Here is a 22,522-nt window from a genome sequence, read left to right on the forward strand (position 1 = left end):
TTTGCCCTAAAAACTTTAGCTGCGACGTGTTTTTACGATTTCTTTATACTGAATTTCGTGATTCATTTTCATATGAATAAGTAAGGAGTAGTTTCTTCTCGAGTTTGTTTTTCAAAGAGTTTCTATACTAGTTTTGTTTTGATACAGTTTGTTTTTTAAGTAAGCTGTAAAATTTATGTGCTTAGAATTTGGTTGAACCAGTGCCGAATTTCTGAATAATAAACTTGGTACACATTTTTTCTCCGAAATACCTACGTATAAATCCAGCTACGGTTATCAATGCTGATTGAGTCTACATAACAAAGAAATAACGTTACGTCTTTTTGTCCACAATAGGGTGAGCAGAGGTGCACATGTACATAAATATAAGTATTATTAGCGGAACCTGAGAATGTCGTTTGAGTAGGAACGGGGTGGTTTTTAGTCAATCTGACACTCCCTTGCCCAAGGCGGGAGAAATCATTGGATGATTTTCCTCATTAAAAAAACATCCTCTTTTCACCGGTTATAACATAGAACAATGTGGAAAATAAAGTTCTGTAGTCAATGACATTGTGACCACTTGTAAAAGAAAACAGACCAGAATGTTCCATAATATTTAAAAGATTACTCAATGAAGCCATCATTACAGAATTATTTTTCATTTACCAATTCGATTACTCAGAGCTAAATATGAAAGTAGGTAATATAATTCGACACCATTTTGATGTAGGTCGACATTTCGCAAAGATTTATGATAAAAATATAGAACCTTCAGTGCTTGATTATATAGAAGTTACTCGTCAAAAATGTCTTAAGTAAATTGCTAGGCGGCTAGGCGTTATCGCTTTTTTGTGAGCATAATTCATAAATTCTAGTCCTAGATTCTAGGTAATCTGAAACGAGTAATTCTGGGTTTTGATGTTATCAAACACTTTCAAGTTAAGTGCTGCGTTGGTACTAATTTACTGTAGTTTTTATTTGTATATAATTATTGGAGTTGAAATGAAAATAGGTTTGGGATATAATGTAACTTTATAATATTTGTCATAGAAGTCATTATAAGGATTATATTATTTATCTTTTATCGTATTATTTTAGCACAATTGTTCTAATCTTTCTTAGAAAATGATAAGTCTTCAATTATGACCAATCAGATTCAGCCAGCAACTTTGCTCAAGTTCTCGTGGGATAAAAAGTCTATGTGTTATTTTAGATCATAATCTACCCTTTCCCAAATTTCATCCTGATCCTTTCAGCCGTTTAAACGTGATTGTGTAACTAATATACACACAAACTCACAAACTAAAATATAAGTAAGATAAATTACCATGCCAATTAACATTAAAGTTAACGCTCTACATTTACTTAAAACTTTGTTGAAATCTGTTGAGAATCTAGTTGCTAAGTAAACGACTAACAATATCATCCTAACAAACTACCACTATTGTATTAGTCTGAAAGAATCTCTATGTCTAATAAATTATCATATTGCACATTGACAGCTTGGCAACCCTAAAAATGGAGTGAAATATATCCCATCCCTTTAGTTGACTTTTACAACTGACAAGGGATGATATATGACCACCGTCCATCCTTTTTCTTTAATCGTTGATTTGACGATCAGTTTCTATAGCAATATAACCAATTGTTATACATTGAACTTTTGTAATGAAATTGCTTTCCTTATTTGTAATTATTATTATTAAATGGTTTTATTTAGCTTGACCTGTTTGTTTGTCTGTGTCTAATTTAGTAATTAGTATTTAACCCTCTTCCTGACGTCCGATCGATCTGATATTTGGTACACACTCTTAATTTTGATGACCATACAATATTATAAGCCCATTAAAACCATTTAACATAAAACATATTTTTATATTACTTGTTTTTTCCTTCATGACAAACAAGATTGATGGTTGAGAGTTATAGTTATTACTTCAAATGAGGTAACACATTTTGAAAGTTATGTCCACTTTTTCACGTGTTCAGCATCAGCGTAGATACATAATAGTCCTGGAATAGTCCAATTATATATATATGTGTACCTTCTATTATTTATTTAGATAACAATATACTAAGCATGTCTTCCAGAAATAAAAGGCATTATGTTGCATTAGTTTAACGTTACATCGAGATAAAAGAGTAATTATGAAGTACCTACTTCCTGAAATAAACTTCTTTAGAAAGTAAACAACAACATTACAAACTCATACATTAAACTCAATATAATGAACAGGTAATGTTTCATTCTTGTTAATTTTCACGTATTAAAAAAAGCCCGGGACTCATAAAATGGTATATTTTACCGATATTTTCATCCTAGCTTTGCGAGGCAGTAAATCATTGTTGATAGCACAATAAAGTCTTCCAGTATGTTGTATAAAAAGCCGGGAATTACTCCGAGAGAAAAAAATATAGTAATTAATTGCTCCACTGTTTTTACAACAATTTAAATGTCTGATACTTCCTTGGTTATGGGATATTATTCTTCTTTCTTTGTATTTCGTAATGATTTTCTGTTGCTAGCAAACAAAAGTGTCATTCATTCTTTTTTGACTATCATTTTAGAATTCTTAGTTAGTGGGGTTGTCGCTAAAGCTGAAAAAAATTCTAAGGTTTAGTTTTCGGATGAGTAATTTTCGGTAGTTTGAAATATTCTTAGCCCTTTTCTTTGAGTAAGGAATATCATACAATGACTTCTCCCGCCATGGGCGAGTCAAGAGAAAGTGTCAGACTCTTATTGACAAAAACCCACCCCGTTCCTACTCCTGCTTTTAGAGCCCCGGTCCGTAGCTCCGGGTATTGTTAGCCAGGAATTATATTGTGTCCAATATTTATCAATAGACATCTTTTGCACGGGCTATACAACAAAATTGTTGATAAGCGAAAAAAATCATTAATCAATGCTTCCAATTCAGTTGCAAACGGGACAAGGAAGAGAAAGAATGTAAATAACAACTCATCTAACTTTTAAAGTAAAATGTTTTCCTTCCTCATTCATAATTACCCTCGTACATATATTTTCCTTTCTAAATATACGGACAAATATACATAATTTATACGATACGTGCATTCCCTTAGATATTTATTTCCTTTTGTAGTTTTTTTCCTAATGAGCAAAGAAACAGATAACATCTCTTTTTATATTTCAAAGCCTTTTCTATTCCTTACTGAACGATAAATGTTTTTAATCAAATGCCATTCTGATATGCAACTTGTTTTCTAATGAATAAAGTTGTTTTTCGTCTGAGATACAATTATTCATTATTAAATCTACATATTTTGCAATAAATTTACAATATAATACATTTAGTTTTCTCAACTCAGAATTTAATCATAGAAATAGGTATAATAAACTCTATGTAAACAAAAACAAAGTTCAAAATTAATATCTGCAAAAAAAAAAACTAGTAATAATTTCTTATTTATTTCCCAACGCAAGAGGGTGAGCTGGGGAAAATAGGATACAACGACGTTTGGTACAGATAGGCCAAGGTTATGTGACTACTTATGGATTATTGCTCTCTCGCTTCATAACGGAAAAAGTGTGACCGTTCTTATATAAACACACACTTATGGGGATTATCCTCAGCTGTGGCATGGTAGGTTAGTTTATAAAGTACGTAAGATTATTTTCTACCGCCTTTCGCCTGTGCTATAGTTTGCTATGGGAGCAAAATTGTTTTCTTTCTTTGTAGATTGTGATAGTGAGGTGTTGGTTAGTTTTACAAGCACTGAGGCAAGATAGAATCTATTGTTTATGTTGTAGGTATTTCAAAATAAAAGAGAAAATTGTATGTAATAAGATTTTTTCTATCTTTTTTTTCATCAATAGAAGTCACGTCGTAAACATTGTTAATTATTCACATAAAAATAAAAACGTTGAAATTTCAATTCACGGAATAAAATAAAGAATACCAATACGATTTTAATCATATTGAAATTCAATGCAAGCGTTTAAAACCGACAGCACGTAAGAGACAGAAACTATAAATACACATGAGTGCGAAAGAGAGATCCGAGACAATAGAAGGGGAAGTTGGGCGGAAACAAACCATGCAGTTTCATTAGAGACGTCTGCAATTAGTCCGAACCACGCAGTTGTGATGAGACAATTTTCATTCCTTGCTAATTGTGGCGGGATTTTTTCGCTGAGATTTATTAAGATATTTTTTTTTGCTGTTCGTTATTCTTTTTTATTTCCTTACGGCTATGGAAGCCATGGTTGGCTTTTTTTCTCTTGGGAAACTCCTTTTTTTATGTTTTACTCTTTCTGTATGTCTTTGTGTTTCGTATACGTTGAGAGATTATTTTTTTGGCTTGGGATTGTTTTAGTTTCTGAGATTTTTTTTACTGTTTTCGTAGTTGAGTTGAGTTGTGTTTTAAATGTTCTTGTTTAGCAAAAAAAGGAGGTTTGAATTTCATTATAACAAATCTTTTTTTTTGTATCTTATTCCTGTATAATCCTTAATTTAAATAATATAACTTGAACCCACAGAAACGTCAGCAAAATAGCTGAAATAACATATATAGTTCAGGGCACAAATTTTGCCTTATAATCTATTACGTGGTATAGTTTTGAGCACCCGCCATTGTGGCTGGGCTTGGCACTCGACCATATTATAAATAATTCTAAACATGACATGTTTACCGTCGCCCCGCCGTTTTAGGGCGTAGGGGTCATAGCTTATTGTGAACATTTGGGTTGTTTCATAAAGTTTTTCTACTCCACCAGTGATAAATGAATTTCGCATAGTCGAAAATGTTAAGTGACTGTTTTTCTCGACGATTCGGGTTAATCTAAAACTCATTTTGTAGGACACAAGGACTTGAATAAAAAGTGAAATATAACCCGTATTATTGTTAACTAAAACCACAAAGTTACGTGTGAACTGGAATAAAAATGAAGGTTTAGGTATAATCAATTATTTCAAATTAAAAGAAAACTAACTATTTGTATAAAATAAATGTCTAAGATTGCTAAAGTGACATAAATTGAGTTTGTATTAGTGAAATCTTTTCATATAATTATTAATAATGTGAGTGCGAGCTATTAGCTACACGTTCTCTGGATTTTTTTCAATACAATTGTGAAAGGACTCTAACAAATACTAGGAAACCTTCCAATCAACGCTGTACTTTACCTAACAAATCACACAAATTAGAGTGAAAATTCTGTTCTAGATAAAAACATAAAACGAAGTTCTCATAATAACAATCGTAATAAAAATAAAATTCTATTCACACGCGTATCCAGAGAAACATTAAACAAAATGTTCAAATAAAGTAAATACTTTGCCTCAAATGATAACTTTGTACGTATTTCACAAGCAAATAAAGAAAATTCCTTGGAAGTATACATTTTCACGTAATAAGTATGTAATGCAAAGTCTTATAAGAAAAACGTAGCTATAAGAATTCTTCAGTAGGCTTTCATATTTTCTTTCATTCTGTATGGTATTTGTGACACATATCCAAACAGGATTTTTTGCTACTTTTCCTTCAACGACAGTTAAAATGTCGTGTGGAATCGACTATGTTATTTTTATGTCATGGCTTAAATATACTGTCTCGTTGCTTGAGTGCTGCTACCGATCTTCGTGACGTACAGGTTGAAAAAAATCTGTATGTAAAATTGTATGTTTGTATAGACATCTAAGACAAACGAGAAGATTTTGGTCTGGGGGAAACATTTGACAACACGGTTGGTGCTGTGGTTGGGCAACCGGCTGCCGCACAAAGTGTAGCGGGTTCGGATTCCCACACAAAGCAATTTTTTGTGTGATCCACAAATTGGAGGTCATCAAATTATGATAAAAAAAAACATAAAAAAATAATGATTCCTTAAATTCATTATTGACTATGGTGAAATGTTAGAGCCTACATATTCAACGCATTCCATTTTGCACACGCCGTTTCACTTAAGAATTTAAAGACACATATTTTTTACACTCCAAACAAATTTAATGCCAAAATAATTTCAACTTTAATAACAAACCTAGTATCCATTTTCCCCCTAACCTCTCTTCACCAACCAATCATCGCGCAATGCATCATATTTTGACTAAGACACGCTCTACCGATAACATACGGACTTCTATTCAAGTCTTCAAAGAAAAATGGTTTGAAAAATGCAATCACAACACAGCTCCAACACTTGCGAATGACTTTGTATGGAAGATTGATGGCGTTCTAATGAGATTTATTCTCTGGAACAATGGAGATTCTTTCGGTGAAAAATTGTTTCACAGTTTATATGTTTTGTAGTTTAAAATTTTAGTTTTGTGGTGAAATCTTTTAGATTTAGGTTATTGAGTGTAGTGAATAGGTAGTTAATAAGTATATAATTTTTGTGGACAGTGTATTTATTATATAACTTTTTTTACGTTTGTGAGGTTTGTGACTAAGGCTAGGTGTGATCATTGTTAGTATTTTAAGCTCCTAAAGCATTGCCACTACACAAACATACAAGTTCATATACACATCATACCCAAACCCGAAACAATAATTTGTGGAACACAAAAAGATTTGCTCCGTGCGGGAATTGAACCCGCTGCACATTGCGCAACTATCAGTTGCCAAACCAAATCAAACCGTGCCAACCATTTAAAATCTGTGAACTGAAACTTTCGATAATGATAATCACAGAATAGAAAAAAGAAGAAAATTAATGACCAGGAATCAACTAATTTATTACAAGAAAAAGTAACAAAAAAGGGAAAATCAAGCAAACAAGGACATAAAACATTTTGATATATAACATTCACTCTCGTGAAATTGGAAGTTGCCGAAAAATTTGAATAACACATGAAATATTTATCAAATGCTTATACGTCATATGCAAATGTAGTTTGGACTCTAAGATGTATGGATTCACCTTGAATAACAAATACTGGGGAAACTTATTTAGTGAATTGATTTGCTTATTACATTCTGGCTGGAGTGGTCACATTGTCAAGGTTACCTATAAATTAAAATGGATAAAAAGAATGGTGACTAAAGATTTTTGGTTAAAGATAAACTATTCATCCATTTTTGGCAGTTTTTTACTATGGAACGAGCAGACGTATCTTCTGATGGTAAGCAACTCTCCGTCGCCCATTGGGGATTAGGAATTTAAGGGTTGTTGGGAAATCGAGGATTGAGAAAATTGGGAAGGGGAGAATTTTACCTCCGGTAACCTCATTCACGCAACGAAATACAACGCAAGCGTTGTTTCACGTCGGTTTTCGGTGAGGTCGTGGTATCACTCCGGTCGAGCCGGCACATTTGTGCCATAGTTTTTGCCTCATAATATAAATACTATCATACTACATTTTTAACTACTTACAAAACTGTATTGAACCCATTCATTATTATCTAACATAACATTTAAAAGTTTTCCTAAATAAACTGAGATAACTTAATATTCTATCAGTTAATGTTTTCCAAACCCTAATTGAAATAAGGCCTTGAATTTCTGTAACCACGTATATAAAACTATCTAGTATAAGACTAACTGTGTAGGTAATATGTTCCTACTAAATGGTAACAAAGACTTACCCATTTGATAAGACAATCTCCGGTCGCGGAACATTCTGTCATTTGAATCTCCGGGAATAATATTTTAGAAGTTGGTATGTTTTTTCCTAACAAATAATGTTTTATTTGCTCTATTGGGACTGCTTTTTCTAGTCTTGTGGACCTACTTCGAGATATGTTAATATAAGTTTAGAAAACCCCACATTTATGTGACATTTTGCTAAGTAATTTTAATTTAATTAAGAGACATTTTACTAAGTAATTTTCATAAGGTTCGATATTCTAATCGTATGAAATATTGAACATTTTTAAATAAATCAAGGCACACATGGCAAAAGTATAAATCAAAAAACAATTGACCAAAAACATGACAATATAATATCACTTATAAAATTCCAGTCATTTCAATAGTATAAAATCCGAGCCCAATTTGCAACCGAAATTATGACAGAACACAAAACAAATTATAACAATAAATAAATAAATTCTCCCATTCATCAATCCACTATTTGGCTACATAATCACTGCCATTATGTAGAACGACCATAATTATCCAATTCAGGGAACAAAAACGTTTATAACAATACGTCCATTTGAACTAATAAACCGCAATACACCGTGGCACTGACAGACAGGCTCACAATTTAAACGGTAACAAAGGAAGAATGGACTAGCACCCATTTGTCTTGAAAATGTCTTCGTGATGAGACACGGGCTGGCTCGTTGATACAAAACTGAATTGCGCTGTGTAAACATAAATTAATATTTCGTGTGGAACTCCATCTTCATAGCCTGGCTTTTCCAAAGGAGTTGTGTTACTATTTATGCTACTTTTAGGTTACATAATTGTTTGATTAGCTTGTCTAATATCGCCATATCCTTTATCTTTATACAGCTGCATTTGTTTAATGCAAACGGCATCTTGGTGCCGGCTGGCGGCTCATGGTCTATCTTCAAGTTGGTACCTATTGCAGACTTGTGTGAAATAGGGTACTCATAGATGACCCATGTCCATGTCCCTCTGGTAGATTATTTTAAAACTTTAGACACGTATTTTTATTATCTTGGGGAAAAAAATACCGTACTTTCTCTTTCTCTACCTACCTATATTGATTTGATATATCGCGAGACGTCATTTCTAGGTACGTTTTATACGTAAAATAGCATATTAGCTCCCACTCCTAATTTAATTACCTAACTAATGGACTTTAGTCCGTATATTTAAAATTTTTATACCCTGTCATCATCCCTATGATATGTTGTAGGTAGTAAGCTCAATAAAATTTTCACTAATGGAACTACTACATCACAAACAAACCGAAAAACCAGCATTAGTGCGAAAACAAGTCACATATCCCAAAAACCCATTAACAGACTTCCACTAAATAAATAAATCTGCAAAAGTTAGTTCAACCATCACTATATTTCAAGGTGTAAAACTTGACGGAGAATTCATTGTGTCAAATAACGGTGCTAATCTGCCCTCCTTGACATTTTACATATTAAGCTCGGAGACAAGTTCCTCACAGTAAAGTTAGCAAGTCGACAAGTGCAAAGTGCCACTCGTAAAGAACTTTCCGGAAAATCCTAGGTCTTGCGAGTTCGTAATTCGAACTTCAATCAGGAGCTGTGTAAATAAAAATTGTGTTTTAGAAAAGTTTGTGCCCGTGACTTATTGTTTTGTAACTATAGATGTGTTTTTCTACGGTTGAGAGGCTGGTTGATCTAAGAGACATTTTTTTATTGCGATATTGAGTTATATACGGTGATTCTGAATATATGAATACCACAAAAAATGTCGCTTAGATCAATTAGCCTTTTAACCACCGATTTGATTTGTGAATTAACTAATTACACGGTGTAAAGTTTATTAGGATCTACCAAAAGAAAACCTACCTACCTAACATAGCAACGTCTATGTTAATTCCCGATAAAAAGCAAAATTACATTGCACTCACTTACTTTTGGCCGAGTATGTTGCAAGACAGCTATAATATTCTAGTAGTCGAACAAGACTAAGAAATCAAAACTGCATCACCAAAATAAAACCAACCACAAGACAAAACTCATATCCATATTATGTTGAACACAAAACACTTCACCTTTTCTTTTTAAATAACGGCTCCACTCGACACAAATAAACGAGTAACCTACTAACTCAGTAACAGAGTAATACTAATCCTACCGAATTTTGTGAAAAAATACGAAACAGTCGGTAAGGATTTAAGGATATCAGGTCCTTGGTCGCTTAATTAATAATGTCAATGTCAGCCAAATCCAATTTGCTTTGTTCGTTATCCCTTAAAGATTAGGGCTGGTACATAATAGCGCGTTAGTCGCGCATTTGTCATATTTTCAAGTACTTGTAAATATAATTATGTGGTTATTTTCGTGTTATAGAGAAACTTAGTACTTGAGGTGGTTGATTTTGTCGTTGTAAGATTGAGGCACCCGAGCACCCGGACCTGGGTACGTCCTAAAACTGCGACCAGCCACCGAAGAATGGGCAGCAGTAGCCTCAAATATATTGGTGTCCTAAGTGCGATCCCCAAGTCACCTGCCAAGCCTGGTGATTAAGGCAACCCCCAAGGGAGAGGCCTTCTTGTCCAACGGTGAACGTCGTCCGGCTAATGATGATGATGATTATGAGTTTGAAGCAATATTATTTCGGGTTTGTTATGCCCTGATAAAAAAATCTTGTCTTTGAGTGAATTAGGATTCAGATTTACTAAGTACATACTATCTAGTTAATATAGTTTCAAAACAAATGACACCTTTTTCTTTTTAAAAATTTATATCTTGAAATCATTTTATTATCTCCCTTGAAAATTTAAGCCATTACAATCATAACACCGCTTAACCTTTAAAAAAATATAAGGAGAGAAAATTAAATAAAACGTGAAAAAAATAAATAAAAACACTGCTACTAAAGTGTGAATCAACCAATTTTTTCAGAAATGTATAATATTATTACATTATTTTAGTTGGCCTCAAAATTACAGTGGCGAAAGACTAAGGCCACATCTCTTGAAGATGCTTTAACAATAATTGGTTTGGACTAGGCCTGGTGAGATTTTTAGGTCGACACGACAACGTTTCTATGTAACTTGGCAACGTTTTTTGAACAAGACGTTCTGGTTAGATTGTAAACAAGACACAGACAGACAGACGTTGTGTGGATATTGTGCCCTGCGTTTTATAGTCGCAAAGAGTTATAGAAGCTGTGGTTATGAGTGAACTAAAGTGTTAGAGTAGGTATAGTGCTGCGTTTACGAGGAAATCTTTATGAAGGTTTTTGAAGAAAGTGAGTTTTGTGGCTAAGAAAATAAACTTGAGACTATAGACTATGTATAAGACTTTATTAATAGAAGCAACCGAAATCTTGAAGTTAATTCAATATGATACTTTGAAATATAGATGATTTCTGCAATTGACAAATACTAAACTCTTGATGGCTTTGTTTTTTTTTTTGTGGGGAGAAAATCATCCAATGTCTTCTCCCGCCTTAGGCGAGGCGAGAGGGAGTGTCAGACTCATTTTGACTAATAAACACTCTATTCCTACTCCTGCTTTTCGAGCGGGAGCCCCGGTAAACCAGCTAAGTAGTCCGCAACTCCGGATCAGGCATCAGCCCTACTAGCCCCATTTGTAGTTTTCGGATGGCTCTTTGAGGCGCGTACGGATCGCGAAGTGCTGTACGCATGCTAGATTTATTTTCGGTTCATTGATAAAGGACAAATATCCTAAAGATACATACATCGCTAACTAAAAACAAGACTCCGAACAAAGCCACAAAGAGAAAGAACAGTCCATATGTTTTACAAAACCAATAGAATATCGTGTAACAATATAAAATTTCTGTGTGAACAAGCATGTAGTTCAATTTGGTAGCGTTTGCCACGAAACTTGTGCATTCCGTTACTACCGCGTGTGGTAGATTGAATAACTTTTTGTTGTACCAGTATTTATCTGATCGCTTGTACGAGATATTGGTTGTTTCACTTCTGGCCTCCCTTTTCGTTATTGCATCGTCTGTCTCAGGCTTTATTAAGTTCAAAATTGATTTTGGTTGTGGTTGTTAGTTCGTTTGCTGGACTTAAGTTTGAGAGTTAGATCGGATAACGTTATTTGACAACAATATTGCAAGTTTTAATTAATAAGTGTAAGTGCTGTACTATCGACTTCGGACGAGCCGGCCCTTTCGTGTCGAAGTATGGCTTTCCCACACTTCATTGACTTACGCACATGAGACACTAGATGTAACTTTGTAGGCTCTTTTTGCATCTCACGATATCTCTTCGGGAATTATACAGCGTGATGTTTTGATAACGCACCTACTATGAGTTCATATACGCTTTCAAAGTTTGTTTTTTACAATAGTTCATCGATTATTTTTTGTTTTAAACATTTTATTTGTACATATAACGAGACAAAACCATTTTGCTTCGATACTATAACCGTGTAAACACGGTGTAAAGCGAATGAATATTGTAACGACTAGTATTCGACTTAACAAAACGTTACAGCGATAAATATTAGTTACGCTCAATTAACCTCCGCTGACCTTCCTATAAATATTACTCCGCCATCTCCCAACTCAATTAATTACGAATATACAATCAATTACTATCTGACAGATAAAAATGAATATTACTCTGATATAGTCCATTATGTGAAACGTCGAATGAAATAAATCTTGGCTCTAGATTATGGTGAAGATATATTACATAGTATCATGGTGATTTTTTGGAGAGATAGCCAGATATGATTAAAGTCTAAGTTATGTCTTCTTTTCATTTAGTCATTCACAATATCTGTATTTGCCGTGCAACGTATAGCGGGTTCGATTCCCGCACGGAGCAACTTTTTGTGTAATCCACAAATTGTTGTTTCGGGTCTGGGTGTCATGTGTATGTGAACTTGTATGTTTGTAAACGCACCCTAGGGGGAAATCTTAGTGTGGAGCAACGTTTAAAAAAATACCTATTTGATTCATAAAAATAAATATTTTCGATAAAATCAAGACCGCCGCTGAATATTGGAGGAACAATTTATATTTATTTGTTGACATTAATTTACCTATCACTAATAAAAATCTCTTACATAATTATGTACCTTATAAATTATCATACATATAATATCTCACACCCATTTATGAAAACAAGCACATTATTTTAAAGTAGTTACGCAACAAAAAATAAAAAACCAATGACCTGAATCCGTTCTATTGTTTAAAAGGAAATGTAGCAACATTTAATGCACTGCCTCTGTTCCAATACATCTTCGTGTAGTCCATCGTTAATTTTAATGGATATGAAATATTCTGTGTTTATATCGGCCATCCTGTGTTATGGCGTCGATTGAAGTGTTTAAAACCTGCTTATCGTTGTTATAATCTTCGATATCCAGGCTTTTAGTTTTAATATTATACAGTGAGCAATAAATGGCATGCAATGGTGTAGTATCTATACTTATACTGTTGTTATGGGATAACGAAATCTATTTATTTGATATTAGCGACACGCCCCAGCTTTGTATGGATGCAATGGTGATATATTATACTAGTAGTATACATACTTATAAACCTTCCTCTTGAATCATTATATCTATTAAAATAACAGCATAAAATCCGTTGCGTAGTTTTAAAGATTTTAGCATACATAGAGATAGAATAAGTAACTTTATTTTATACTATGTAGTGATGAAATATAAAAACTTTTATTTAGATTATAATAACTGCTAACTAGGAAACAATGACCACAGGGTATAATTATAACAAACAATATTTGGACTTTTATAGAAAAGACAATTGATAAATGCTATAGATTGTAGAAGGCATAGGTTTATTTTAAAATAATGATTATACTTCTGCCAAGTGCCAATTAGGCAAAAGTGTGATCATTAAGCTAGCATGTCAATGGTTTTCCTGGATTCTCATCTTTATAGTCAAAACAATAAAGTTGATAGTTTATTAAAGTTGACAGAAAAATGTAGGTCAAACTACAGGCAAACTAATGCAGAATATGAATGAACTTTGTAAAAATATTTTACTGTTCATGATAAACTGTACCTAAAGACGAATTAGCAAAAGAGAAGAAGTATCTAAGCAAAAAGTATGTAATAGAAGTATTGATCAAACACCATTTAACATAATTGCCATTTTCTGAGAACAGTTGGTGTTTCTTATAACTAATTTATACATGCTATTTTGATGTTATTTTGAAGTGAGAGCTGTAAAGCAAACATCTGTCGATATACAGACTCCATGTTTCTTCGGAGAAATCATATTTATTCATTGAACCAAGAATTGTATTAGAACCAAGAAATTTTTACTTCAATAGTGAAGGTAGCAAGCAAAGAAAGTGTAAGATATATTTTCTTGGTAAACTCATATATAGGTATCATCAAAAAAGGTAATAATCAGAATTAATGTTTATAAATTACCTACACTGTAAAAAAACATTTCTTTATTTTATGCCAGAATCAGAATAAATAATATATTACAATGTAAAAAAATCATTATTTAATTTTACGCCGATCCTACAAATTACCATTAAAAATTTAACAAAAAGAATCAGAAAGCAATGTGACGAAAACCAACCGTTCGTAACAGAAAGAAAGGAGCATCATTGAAATAAAGCTCATATACCTCTTGCAATAACAACTAAATTAACTTAGCAAACAAATCAATTAATTTATTCACATTCAAATTATTTAAAGGTCACTCAAAATTCGACCTAAAATAGAGCTACAAACCTAAAAAGCTTTTGAACAAAATTCCTTGAAACGTTATAAGCCGAATAGAATTCAATTTTGTAGTCTTAATAAGTGAAGATATTTCTCAAGAGCGCGAATACAGTGTTGATTAGTGCTGACAGGTTGCGGATTCGAAAGCCTACCCGTTGAATTATTACCGCGAACCCTATTATTTTAAGAGAGATATTCGACTGGAAACAAGGGGGAATCTGTGAAGATAATAATATGTTCTTGCTACTACAAATACAGAATGGTTTATTCAGACGAGAATTGTTTTAGAGTGCTTTCTAGTTAGAGGGTTTGCGGGGGTTTGAAAGATTTTTGTAACTGAACCTACATTAAAATAAAGTTTTTGGAATCAAGTCTTAATTTGATTATTATGTTATCGGGTTTCTCGCTTAACTGTTTGAAGAGGAACTCGACTAGTTTCAAGCTAGAGAGAAGCTCATATACATGAGCAGCATTCCGCGACACACGACGCGGCGACTATCGCGCTGCTACTACTACGCAAAGAATTATGAGCCTCTAGCATGGCTTGACACTAGTAGTTCCTCGTCAAACAGTTAGTCGATAACATAATAATTAATTTAGTATGTCTTATGGAAGTTATATACAAATTTTATAAAATTCAAGTCCAGTCTTTACGGTCAACGAGTCTGTTTCCAAAGACGATAACAATAAAAAGTTAAGTCTAAGTTGGCAACTATGGGATCTCTAAATTATATTCCGTCTCAATATTAATAAAAGAAGAAAGATTCAAACCAAAACAGTAACATGGTACCTATTTTTATATTATCAAATAAAAAGTTGTTTTAAGACTCGAGAGACCATGTCTCTCTTGGCCGAGACATAAACTCATCTAAAACCTCGATCGTACAGCGAATGCGTTGCCAAACTTCCAAAGATAGGTACTTCAACTTTGTAAACTTCCATTTGAAAAATAACGTTAATATCGAAGCACTAACCGTACGCACTGCATTAAACTACATCGAACAAAACACAACCTTAAACACGACATTTAAAGTTTAGAATCCAATGATGCAAACCCAACGACTTTAGGCGCCGTTTCGCCGTTTCCCTCCATTACCATTTTACAGAGAGTTTCAATAAGCTTTTGCTTTGAAATTGGCTTTTTCATAGTTTTTTTTTCTTTCCTTGATAACATTATATTACTTGAATAAATAAGGTCATTATACTGCTGTATTCAAATTGAAGATCGTCCTTGTGTAACTGTTCATTTTGTGAGATTTTTAATGTGTTTTTCGAAGAACGTCTTTGAATGGAATTATCTGGGTTTAGATAACAAGTTTTAATACTCATGTTTGTGTTGTGAAATTAGACAAAACAGGCTTTGTATGAAATGTTTCTACTTCTGAGCAAATTGTGAGGGGAATGAGGAAAATGGATGATGTCTGCGATGTTGGCAACCAAATGGCAGTGTTTATGAGCCATTACGCACTTTATTTCGATACGTTGCTTGCTAATCGCTGCGATATTGGTTTGTGCTACTTCTGTATATGTATTTATATATTCTATATTACGTATTACATTTGTTTTATTACCTTTCCAATGTTATGATGAATAACCTAAGTTGATGTTCTTTTCGAGGCTTTCAACATTACTGAAAAAAGTATTATGAGGTATATTTTTTTCGATTATGCTATGTATCTTTCCTAAAAACAACATTAGCTTTTAAAATACTTTAAGTTAAAATACTGCACAAAATGTTAATTTAACATTTTATTAAAACTAGGTTAACAGCACTTCACGTGACATCAAAGCACCTTTCTGAATATAGCTAGAAAAAAAAACATTGTTCTAATGATCGTTGTAGTGTAGTGTGCTCTAAAGAATTGTTCGCTCGTCGTACGAGAGCACCGGAGCGAACCATTTCTCTCAACAGACTTTTGAAACCAACGTGGGAAAAACACATGTTGTAAGAAAAACAGACACTTTCCGAAGCAACAAAATAAAAATACCGAATACTGTAAAATATTCAACGACATCTCCAAGTTTGTCAGCGACAAATATAAAATTTCTCCGAAGAAAATTTCGTATACAATTATTATTGGCTTACTTTTAAGTGGACGAATTTTTCCTTCACCAAGGCCTGGCTAATAAGAAAAAAAGTCAAAAGAAACCGCGAACACAATAGGAAACTTAAATTTGGAATAAAGTTCAGGGCTCAGAAACCTTTTACCGCGACGCCAAACTCACAAAAGTGATTTAATTCCAATTCATTCATGACCCACTGAATGAGTCCATCTTAATTCGTTGCCTGCTCCTCACTTCAATAAAAGTTACAAGATTCCGAAAATTACTTGTTCAATTGAAAAGTTTGCAGATTGCCAGCGAGCAAAATAATTAAATTTAGCTCAAAACTCTCTTGAAAGTGACTAAGTTTTATAATGGTTTACGACAATGTGGATTTATTAATTTGGTATGAGAAACGTCAAGGAACCTGAACCTCTATGTTATTTCCGTAATAAATTGCGTTTCAATCACGTGGCAGATCAAATGCATTACCTGTTTATCTCACCCTAAGCGTAAGACAAGGGAAAATGGGTTGCTATGATATTTGTAAGCGAGAAGCTGTCGAGATAGCGTTGCAGGGTGTCACGGTGCGCGGTGCGTAGATTGAACAAATACGATAGTACCTGCCGCCCGAAGCATTGTACGTTACTAAGCAAACTCGTGTTTTACGAAGGAAAGATTTATTAGCTACTTATTTTTGTTTGTTACAAAGAATGTTACGTAATATTTATATTAAAGACAAATAAATTATTCATCAATAATTGATACGACGATATACAATTTATAAAAAAGTTAATCATAATTATTATTAGTTAACAAATTGTTTGATTGACGTAAGTTTCTAATGACGATTTAAAATAAAAATGTCATGGCGACGAAAGTGAATGCAATAAGTAGTCGACCGACCAAACAATATGAAGACGTTGGGAGGTCATGGTGAGAGGGCTCAAGAGTCCTTCGGAACCAAAAGTGTTTCCAGAGGGAAGCGCTATTAAAGAGTTTTATTAATTAGTACGACGCTTGAAGAACGATCAAGTATGAGAAATATAAACATTTCGGAGATCGAAGAACATCGTTGATTTATATAAATATTTACATTTGTATTACTAAGAAGAACCATTAATTTGTGAATAAACATTGAACTGAGCTTGTTTACGTTATACACATTCTCTGTAAAATTAACACCGAACTTTTGATATTGGGTTTGATTTAACGTAAAAGGCAACTACATATACGACTTCAACGATAAACACCTTACTAATGCAACATGTTTATAACTGAACAATTTTAATCAAGAATTTCCTCATTAGGATTTAACTGGTGCAATCGACTAAGTTCTAACAGTCAATTGAAGCAATTTAATGAACTTTTCAAACTCGGTCACCACTTTAACTTATAATAAGAAAACTTACACATTGTCGGCATTCATTTCAAATGCTCAAAGTCCTCTGAAATTGTCAGACGTTCTCTAAGTCGGTAATAAGAGTGTAGGAGTACCACAAGGGCGTACACTAGGACCATTATGATAATTACTCACACGGGCCAACTGTAACACAATTTGAATGAGTGGGTGAGCGTCAAAGCTTATCCTTTGGAGATTAATTTTGAAAGAGTACTACATTACTCCAAGTAATTACTGACAGAAGCAATTAATCCAGCCCCGGGCTTTCCTCCCTTCGGTTGAAATATTGTCGGAGCACATAAGTTTTCAATCTGCTTCGATGGGTTTTAGTGCGAGTGCATAGAATCTTTTATGTGGTATTACACAATTGATCGTTTATATGTGCTTTTTGTAATAAAAGTGTAAGTTACATATTTTTATTTTTATTAATAATTATTTTAATATATTACCAATTTGTTCAATTACCAACCTAGGTATAAAATAATAAAGATAATTTTAGCTTTTTTGATAGGAGGCTAAGTTTGTCAAATAAGAATAAGATAGGTCATAACAAACCTAGGTATTCAAAATACTTACTACAGAAATTCAACCAAAAAGTAACAAATACCATTATTTGTGCAAAGATTTAAATAAATCTAACCAAATGATTTTTTTAGAAGTCATAAGTCATTTATACTGATATACTTAGTTTTCCGAATCAGTTTTACCAGAAATATTTATAAAACTCATGATTCATAATTTCCACTCAAATCATTACGTAATTGTTTCCAATACATCATTAAACGTATTATTAATACGTAACAATATCAGTCCGCGTTTTAATTAAAAGATCAAGCGTAATCTAATTAAGTCGACGCTACGTTAGCAAAATACAATCACTCACCATAAATCATTGAGATGAATAGCAGTATTGCATTCAATATGTATGAATGCCTCTTTATCCTCTTCAATTCCCCGGCCATTTTGTCTATATATAATAATATTTATAAATATATACTATTTAATTTGACACTCTTCTTCTTTTCATCGTCACTTAACACTGAGATTTATTGTTCCTATTATCGTACCATTTAAAATCTATCTTCTAATGACTAAATAGCTACACATTTTTGTCACAATTTATTCGCTTTTACAACTACACTACTTCCCACTAAATACGTCAACATTTATTCTACTACGTAATTAATGCGCTGACAAATAGTTTTATGACACTTAGTTAAAACGAATGTCGCTTCATATATTTAAGTTCCTACTTAATGTTCGTCTATTTTTATTTTATCCTTAACCAATGGTTGGCGCTTAAATCGTACGGCACTTGTGACTTTAGTAACGCGTGCTTGGATTACTTGACTGAGCATAATGAGCGAGAAGCATCTAAAATTAACTCGAAAATCTCCGTTGTTTTCATATATAAATCTTATTTAATCCCGGCGCGTAAGTTTGAAAGAAATTTTCATTCCGGTACAACATTCCCGTTACAAAATTTACGGTCACTTGACACACTTGTGTACACTCGTGTTCATAAAAGTTTCGCATCACAAGAGGATTCACTGATATTTTTTGGTGTGGGGAACAAGTTGGGTATCGGCATCGTCGATGTGATTTTTTCTGTAGGAGCGCGCGCGTCCGTTTTGGGAGGCAGCTGCGAAAGCACTGACTTACATAAGGGATTCTCCCGGTGCCACCCGAGCGTCTGTCGGAGAGGGATGGCACACGATTTTCGTAAGGGTTGCAGGTCGCGTGCGGTACGTTGCGAAAGAGAGGGAAGAGATTTTCGCATTCAGGCCGTAGTCCGCTGAAACGTAACGTTGAAATCTTGTGTGAAGACGCAATTAAAATGTACATAAATCTGAAAGAGATACGTTTCAGGAGTAACACGTCCAAGTTAATAAGTGCTTAATTTGACATTTAATAGCATATCTGTGCTCATAACTCTTGGAGATTACCAGGCGTTGCGGTGTTAGTGACTTCATTAATTACTGTCAATTCATTGACAGGAAGACGATTATTAAATGAGATGTGATCAATTTCTACGAAGTTATTAGGAACATTCATCATTTATTTACAGTATAAAATATAATTACTCCGTAATTACGTATTGAAATTTTGGTTAAATAATTTGCTCACAGTCGACGCTTTAAGTTTGTTTTTATTTATTTTCCTGTGTTTTTTTTTAGTTGTAAATATTTAGTCTTACTTTTTTATTTGCTCACTAAAAATTTGTAATGTGATTAGTTAGTTTTATCTTGTGCTCTTAAGTTTTTTAGTTTCTTTTTGAAGTTAGTTTTTCTAACATAGTTTATACTTGTAGATAATAGTAAATTAACCGTAATGTACCTACTTAAAGTTGCAATAAAAAGGATTATATAATATCCAGAGACATTAGTCACGAGATTGTCTCGTTTTATTCAGAACTTCTGCTAATACTGCTTTTCAAATATAAATTATACGGAGCGAAATTGGTGGATATAAAATTCAAATTAAGCCTGTCTTTTTGGAGTCAAATCATTTAGCAGTTTGTCTTCGATCGTCTCAGTACTGGCGATACAGATGGAGATGCCGTTTTAAGTCACTTTTGCTTTTTTGTTTTAATAATGATAATTTTTATTTTGTCTCTAGAAGTGATTTTTACCTTCAGTTCTTTTAACAGTAAAATGATTAAGTACATGGTAACATAATTTAAGGACGATTGCTACACATTTTTTTTTTATTTTAAACTATCGTATCATTTTGTATCATCACGTTTTCTATCCCCAAAGAGGCAGGCAGAGGTGCATATTACGGCATTTAATGCCACTGTACAATATACACTCACTTTTCACCATTTTTGTTTATTGCCCAAACTAAATAGCCTAGTAACATAACCTGAACAATGCCAGACTCCGTATAACTACTGAGAAATTTTGGAAAAATTGAAAGTCCAGCAATTCTGTGCCCGACCCCGGATTCGAACCTGAAACCCTTTGCCCGGCAGTGGCACTCACGACCACTTGACAAACAAGGCAGTCATTTAAAACTAATCCAAGCTTATTATGCTTTCCAGAACTGCAGACCTAGCGGATTACTGGGGTTGCGGCTCAAAGAGTAGGAGTAGGAATGGGATGCTTTTTAGTCAGTAAGAGTCACTCCCTCTCGCCACTTTAAACCCTCAAAAAAACCAAGTTTATTTTGTTTAGTTTCTTGTAATTTGTAACAACCATGCAACTGTTGACAATAAAAGATATTTCAAAACAAGTTGAACAACAGATCAGATCTACTTTCGCTGTCTTTGATGTAGATGCAACATCTTGCTAGCTCATTATAAATCACCTAACAAGATTAGACGACAAGAAGGCCACTCACATAGAAATAAAAAAAAAACAACTTTAAATAAAAATAATACTAATATAACATTTGTACAAAGAAAGGTGTCACGAAGCTACTAACACTTCACGTAATTAAAAACCTAAAACGGATTACACGAAGAGAGATGTAACAAAGCGAGACGCGAGTACTGAGTGCTTACATTATAGCTGCTATATAGTGCTGCTAGTCACTTTTTTAAGTAGTACCTACGTCTATGTGTCTAAAAATATCTCACGAGTATATAGCGCTTTCTACTGTATGAAGGGATTTTAACATAAGATATGTAAACAAGGTGTAGTTGCTACTTGTATATTTTTCTTTTCATAAAATATCTTCTAATATTATTAAATGCGAATGTTTGTGAGTTTGTGTGTGTTTGTGTGTATGTTTGTTACTCAATCACGTCAAAATGACTGAAGGGATCGGGATGAAATTTGGAACAGGGGTAGGTTCTTGTCTGGAATAACACTTTTTATGCCATGGGTCCGCGAGCAAAGCTGTAGGAAGGAGCTAGTGTATAACTAAAAAAAAAATTCGTGATGAGATGAGGTTTAAGACGTTTGGTGTACAATTTTGTTTAGAACGTCGATAGTGTTCTTTGAAACGTTACAAGTTTGTGTCTAAATCAAAAAGATTTTTTGGCCTTATTTTATTAGTTAAAATCTCTCTGAAATGGTTTACAACATCGAAATGTCTGTAAGTATTCAATTAAGAGAATAATAAAATTATAATGCGTTTTGTTACATTTCTTTCTCCAAGTGAGAGGATTTTTCTCATTTTAAGCATGCAAACTTACTGAGTCGTTTTCGGGTTCTCGGCAGAAATAAATCCCGAAGCAGTGCTGGGTCATGAGGCCCTGTGAATTATAATAAAAACAAAATATTAGTTGTTTGTTAACTCATATTTGTTACCTATATATTTATAATAACTATCGTAAGACATGCAAAATAAAGAGGGCTCTTCCTCATGAGTGGGCTGTGCAAAGTATCGCGAGACATATTAAATAAGAGGGACGAGTAGACGAGATGTTGAAGTGGGTAAGAGTACTTTCGGGTATCAGATATACTTATAGTATACCATGCTTCACTAAATGGTTACCTATGTGGTGTAAGTTGCTTTGTAAAGTACTGCCATCATATTTGTTTCTGATGCCAAGAGGAGATGGTGTCCGAAGCAATGCGATGTCACCTGCTGCATTAGGTGCAGGTGATAAGTCACGATTTTCATCATCTACAAGAGAAATAAAACCAAAAAGGTTTATTGAATAACCCTGAAGGACTTATAAGATAAGAAGAAAAAATAATATTATGTTCCTAAGAAACTTTTTGTTGAAGTAATATTTTCATTAAACAAGACAAAATGTAACTATACACGTGCTTACTACGCTCAACCTAAGCATATCTATGTAGAAATGAGTTATGAATATTCAACCAAAAATAAAAAGAGCGTCTCAACCAAATCGCGTTACGCAACAAATTGAAT

General features: G+C 33.4%; 1 protein-coding gene and 1 long non-coding RNA gene across 4 annotated transcripts in view; one reads left to right on the top strand and one right to left on the bottom strand.

The window, feature by feature from the left end:
* LOC126912830 (uncharacterized) overlaps window positions 1-22,522 on the top strand; it is a 481,090-nt gene that overhangs the window by 238,548 nt on the left and 220,020 nt on the right. The gene's annotated exons all lie outside the window — the stretch shown is intronic.
* The window catches only part of LOC118269946 (uncharacterized), a 102,076-nt gene that overhangs the window by 62,386 nt on the left and 17,168 nt on the right, over window positions 1-22,522 (bottom strand). The window contains exons 2-3 of one of the 2 annotated variants that reach the window (XM_035585343.2): window positions 22,139-22,270; window positions 21,837-21,896 (exon numbers count right to left, since the gene is read on the bottom strand). In XM_035585343.2, coding sequence (XP_035441236.2) covers window positions 21,837-21,896; window positions 22,139-22,270 — 192 coding nt within the window. Of the gene's footprint in view, window positions 1-18,578; window positions 19,345-21,836; window positions 21,897-22,138; window positions 22,271-22,522 lie in introns of those variants that run through there. The other variant, XM_035585344.2, reaches the window with a different exon arrangement.

This window comes from Spodoptera frugiperda, chromosome 30, assembly GCF_023101765.2.
Source record: "Spodoptera frugiperda isolate SF20-4 chromosome 30, AGI-APGP_CSIRO_Sfru_2.0, whole genome shotgun sequence".
NCBI classification, from domain to species: Eukaryota; Metazoa; Arthropoda; class Insecta; order Lepidoptera; family Noctuidae; genus Spodoptera; species Spodoptera frugiperda.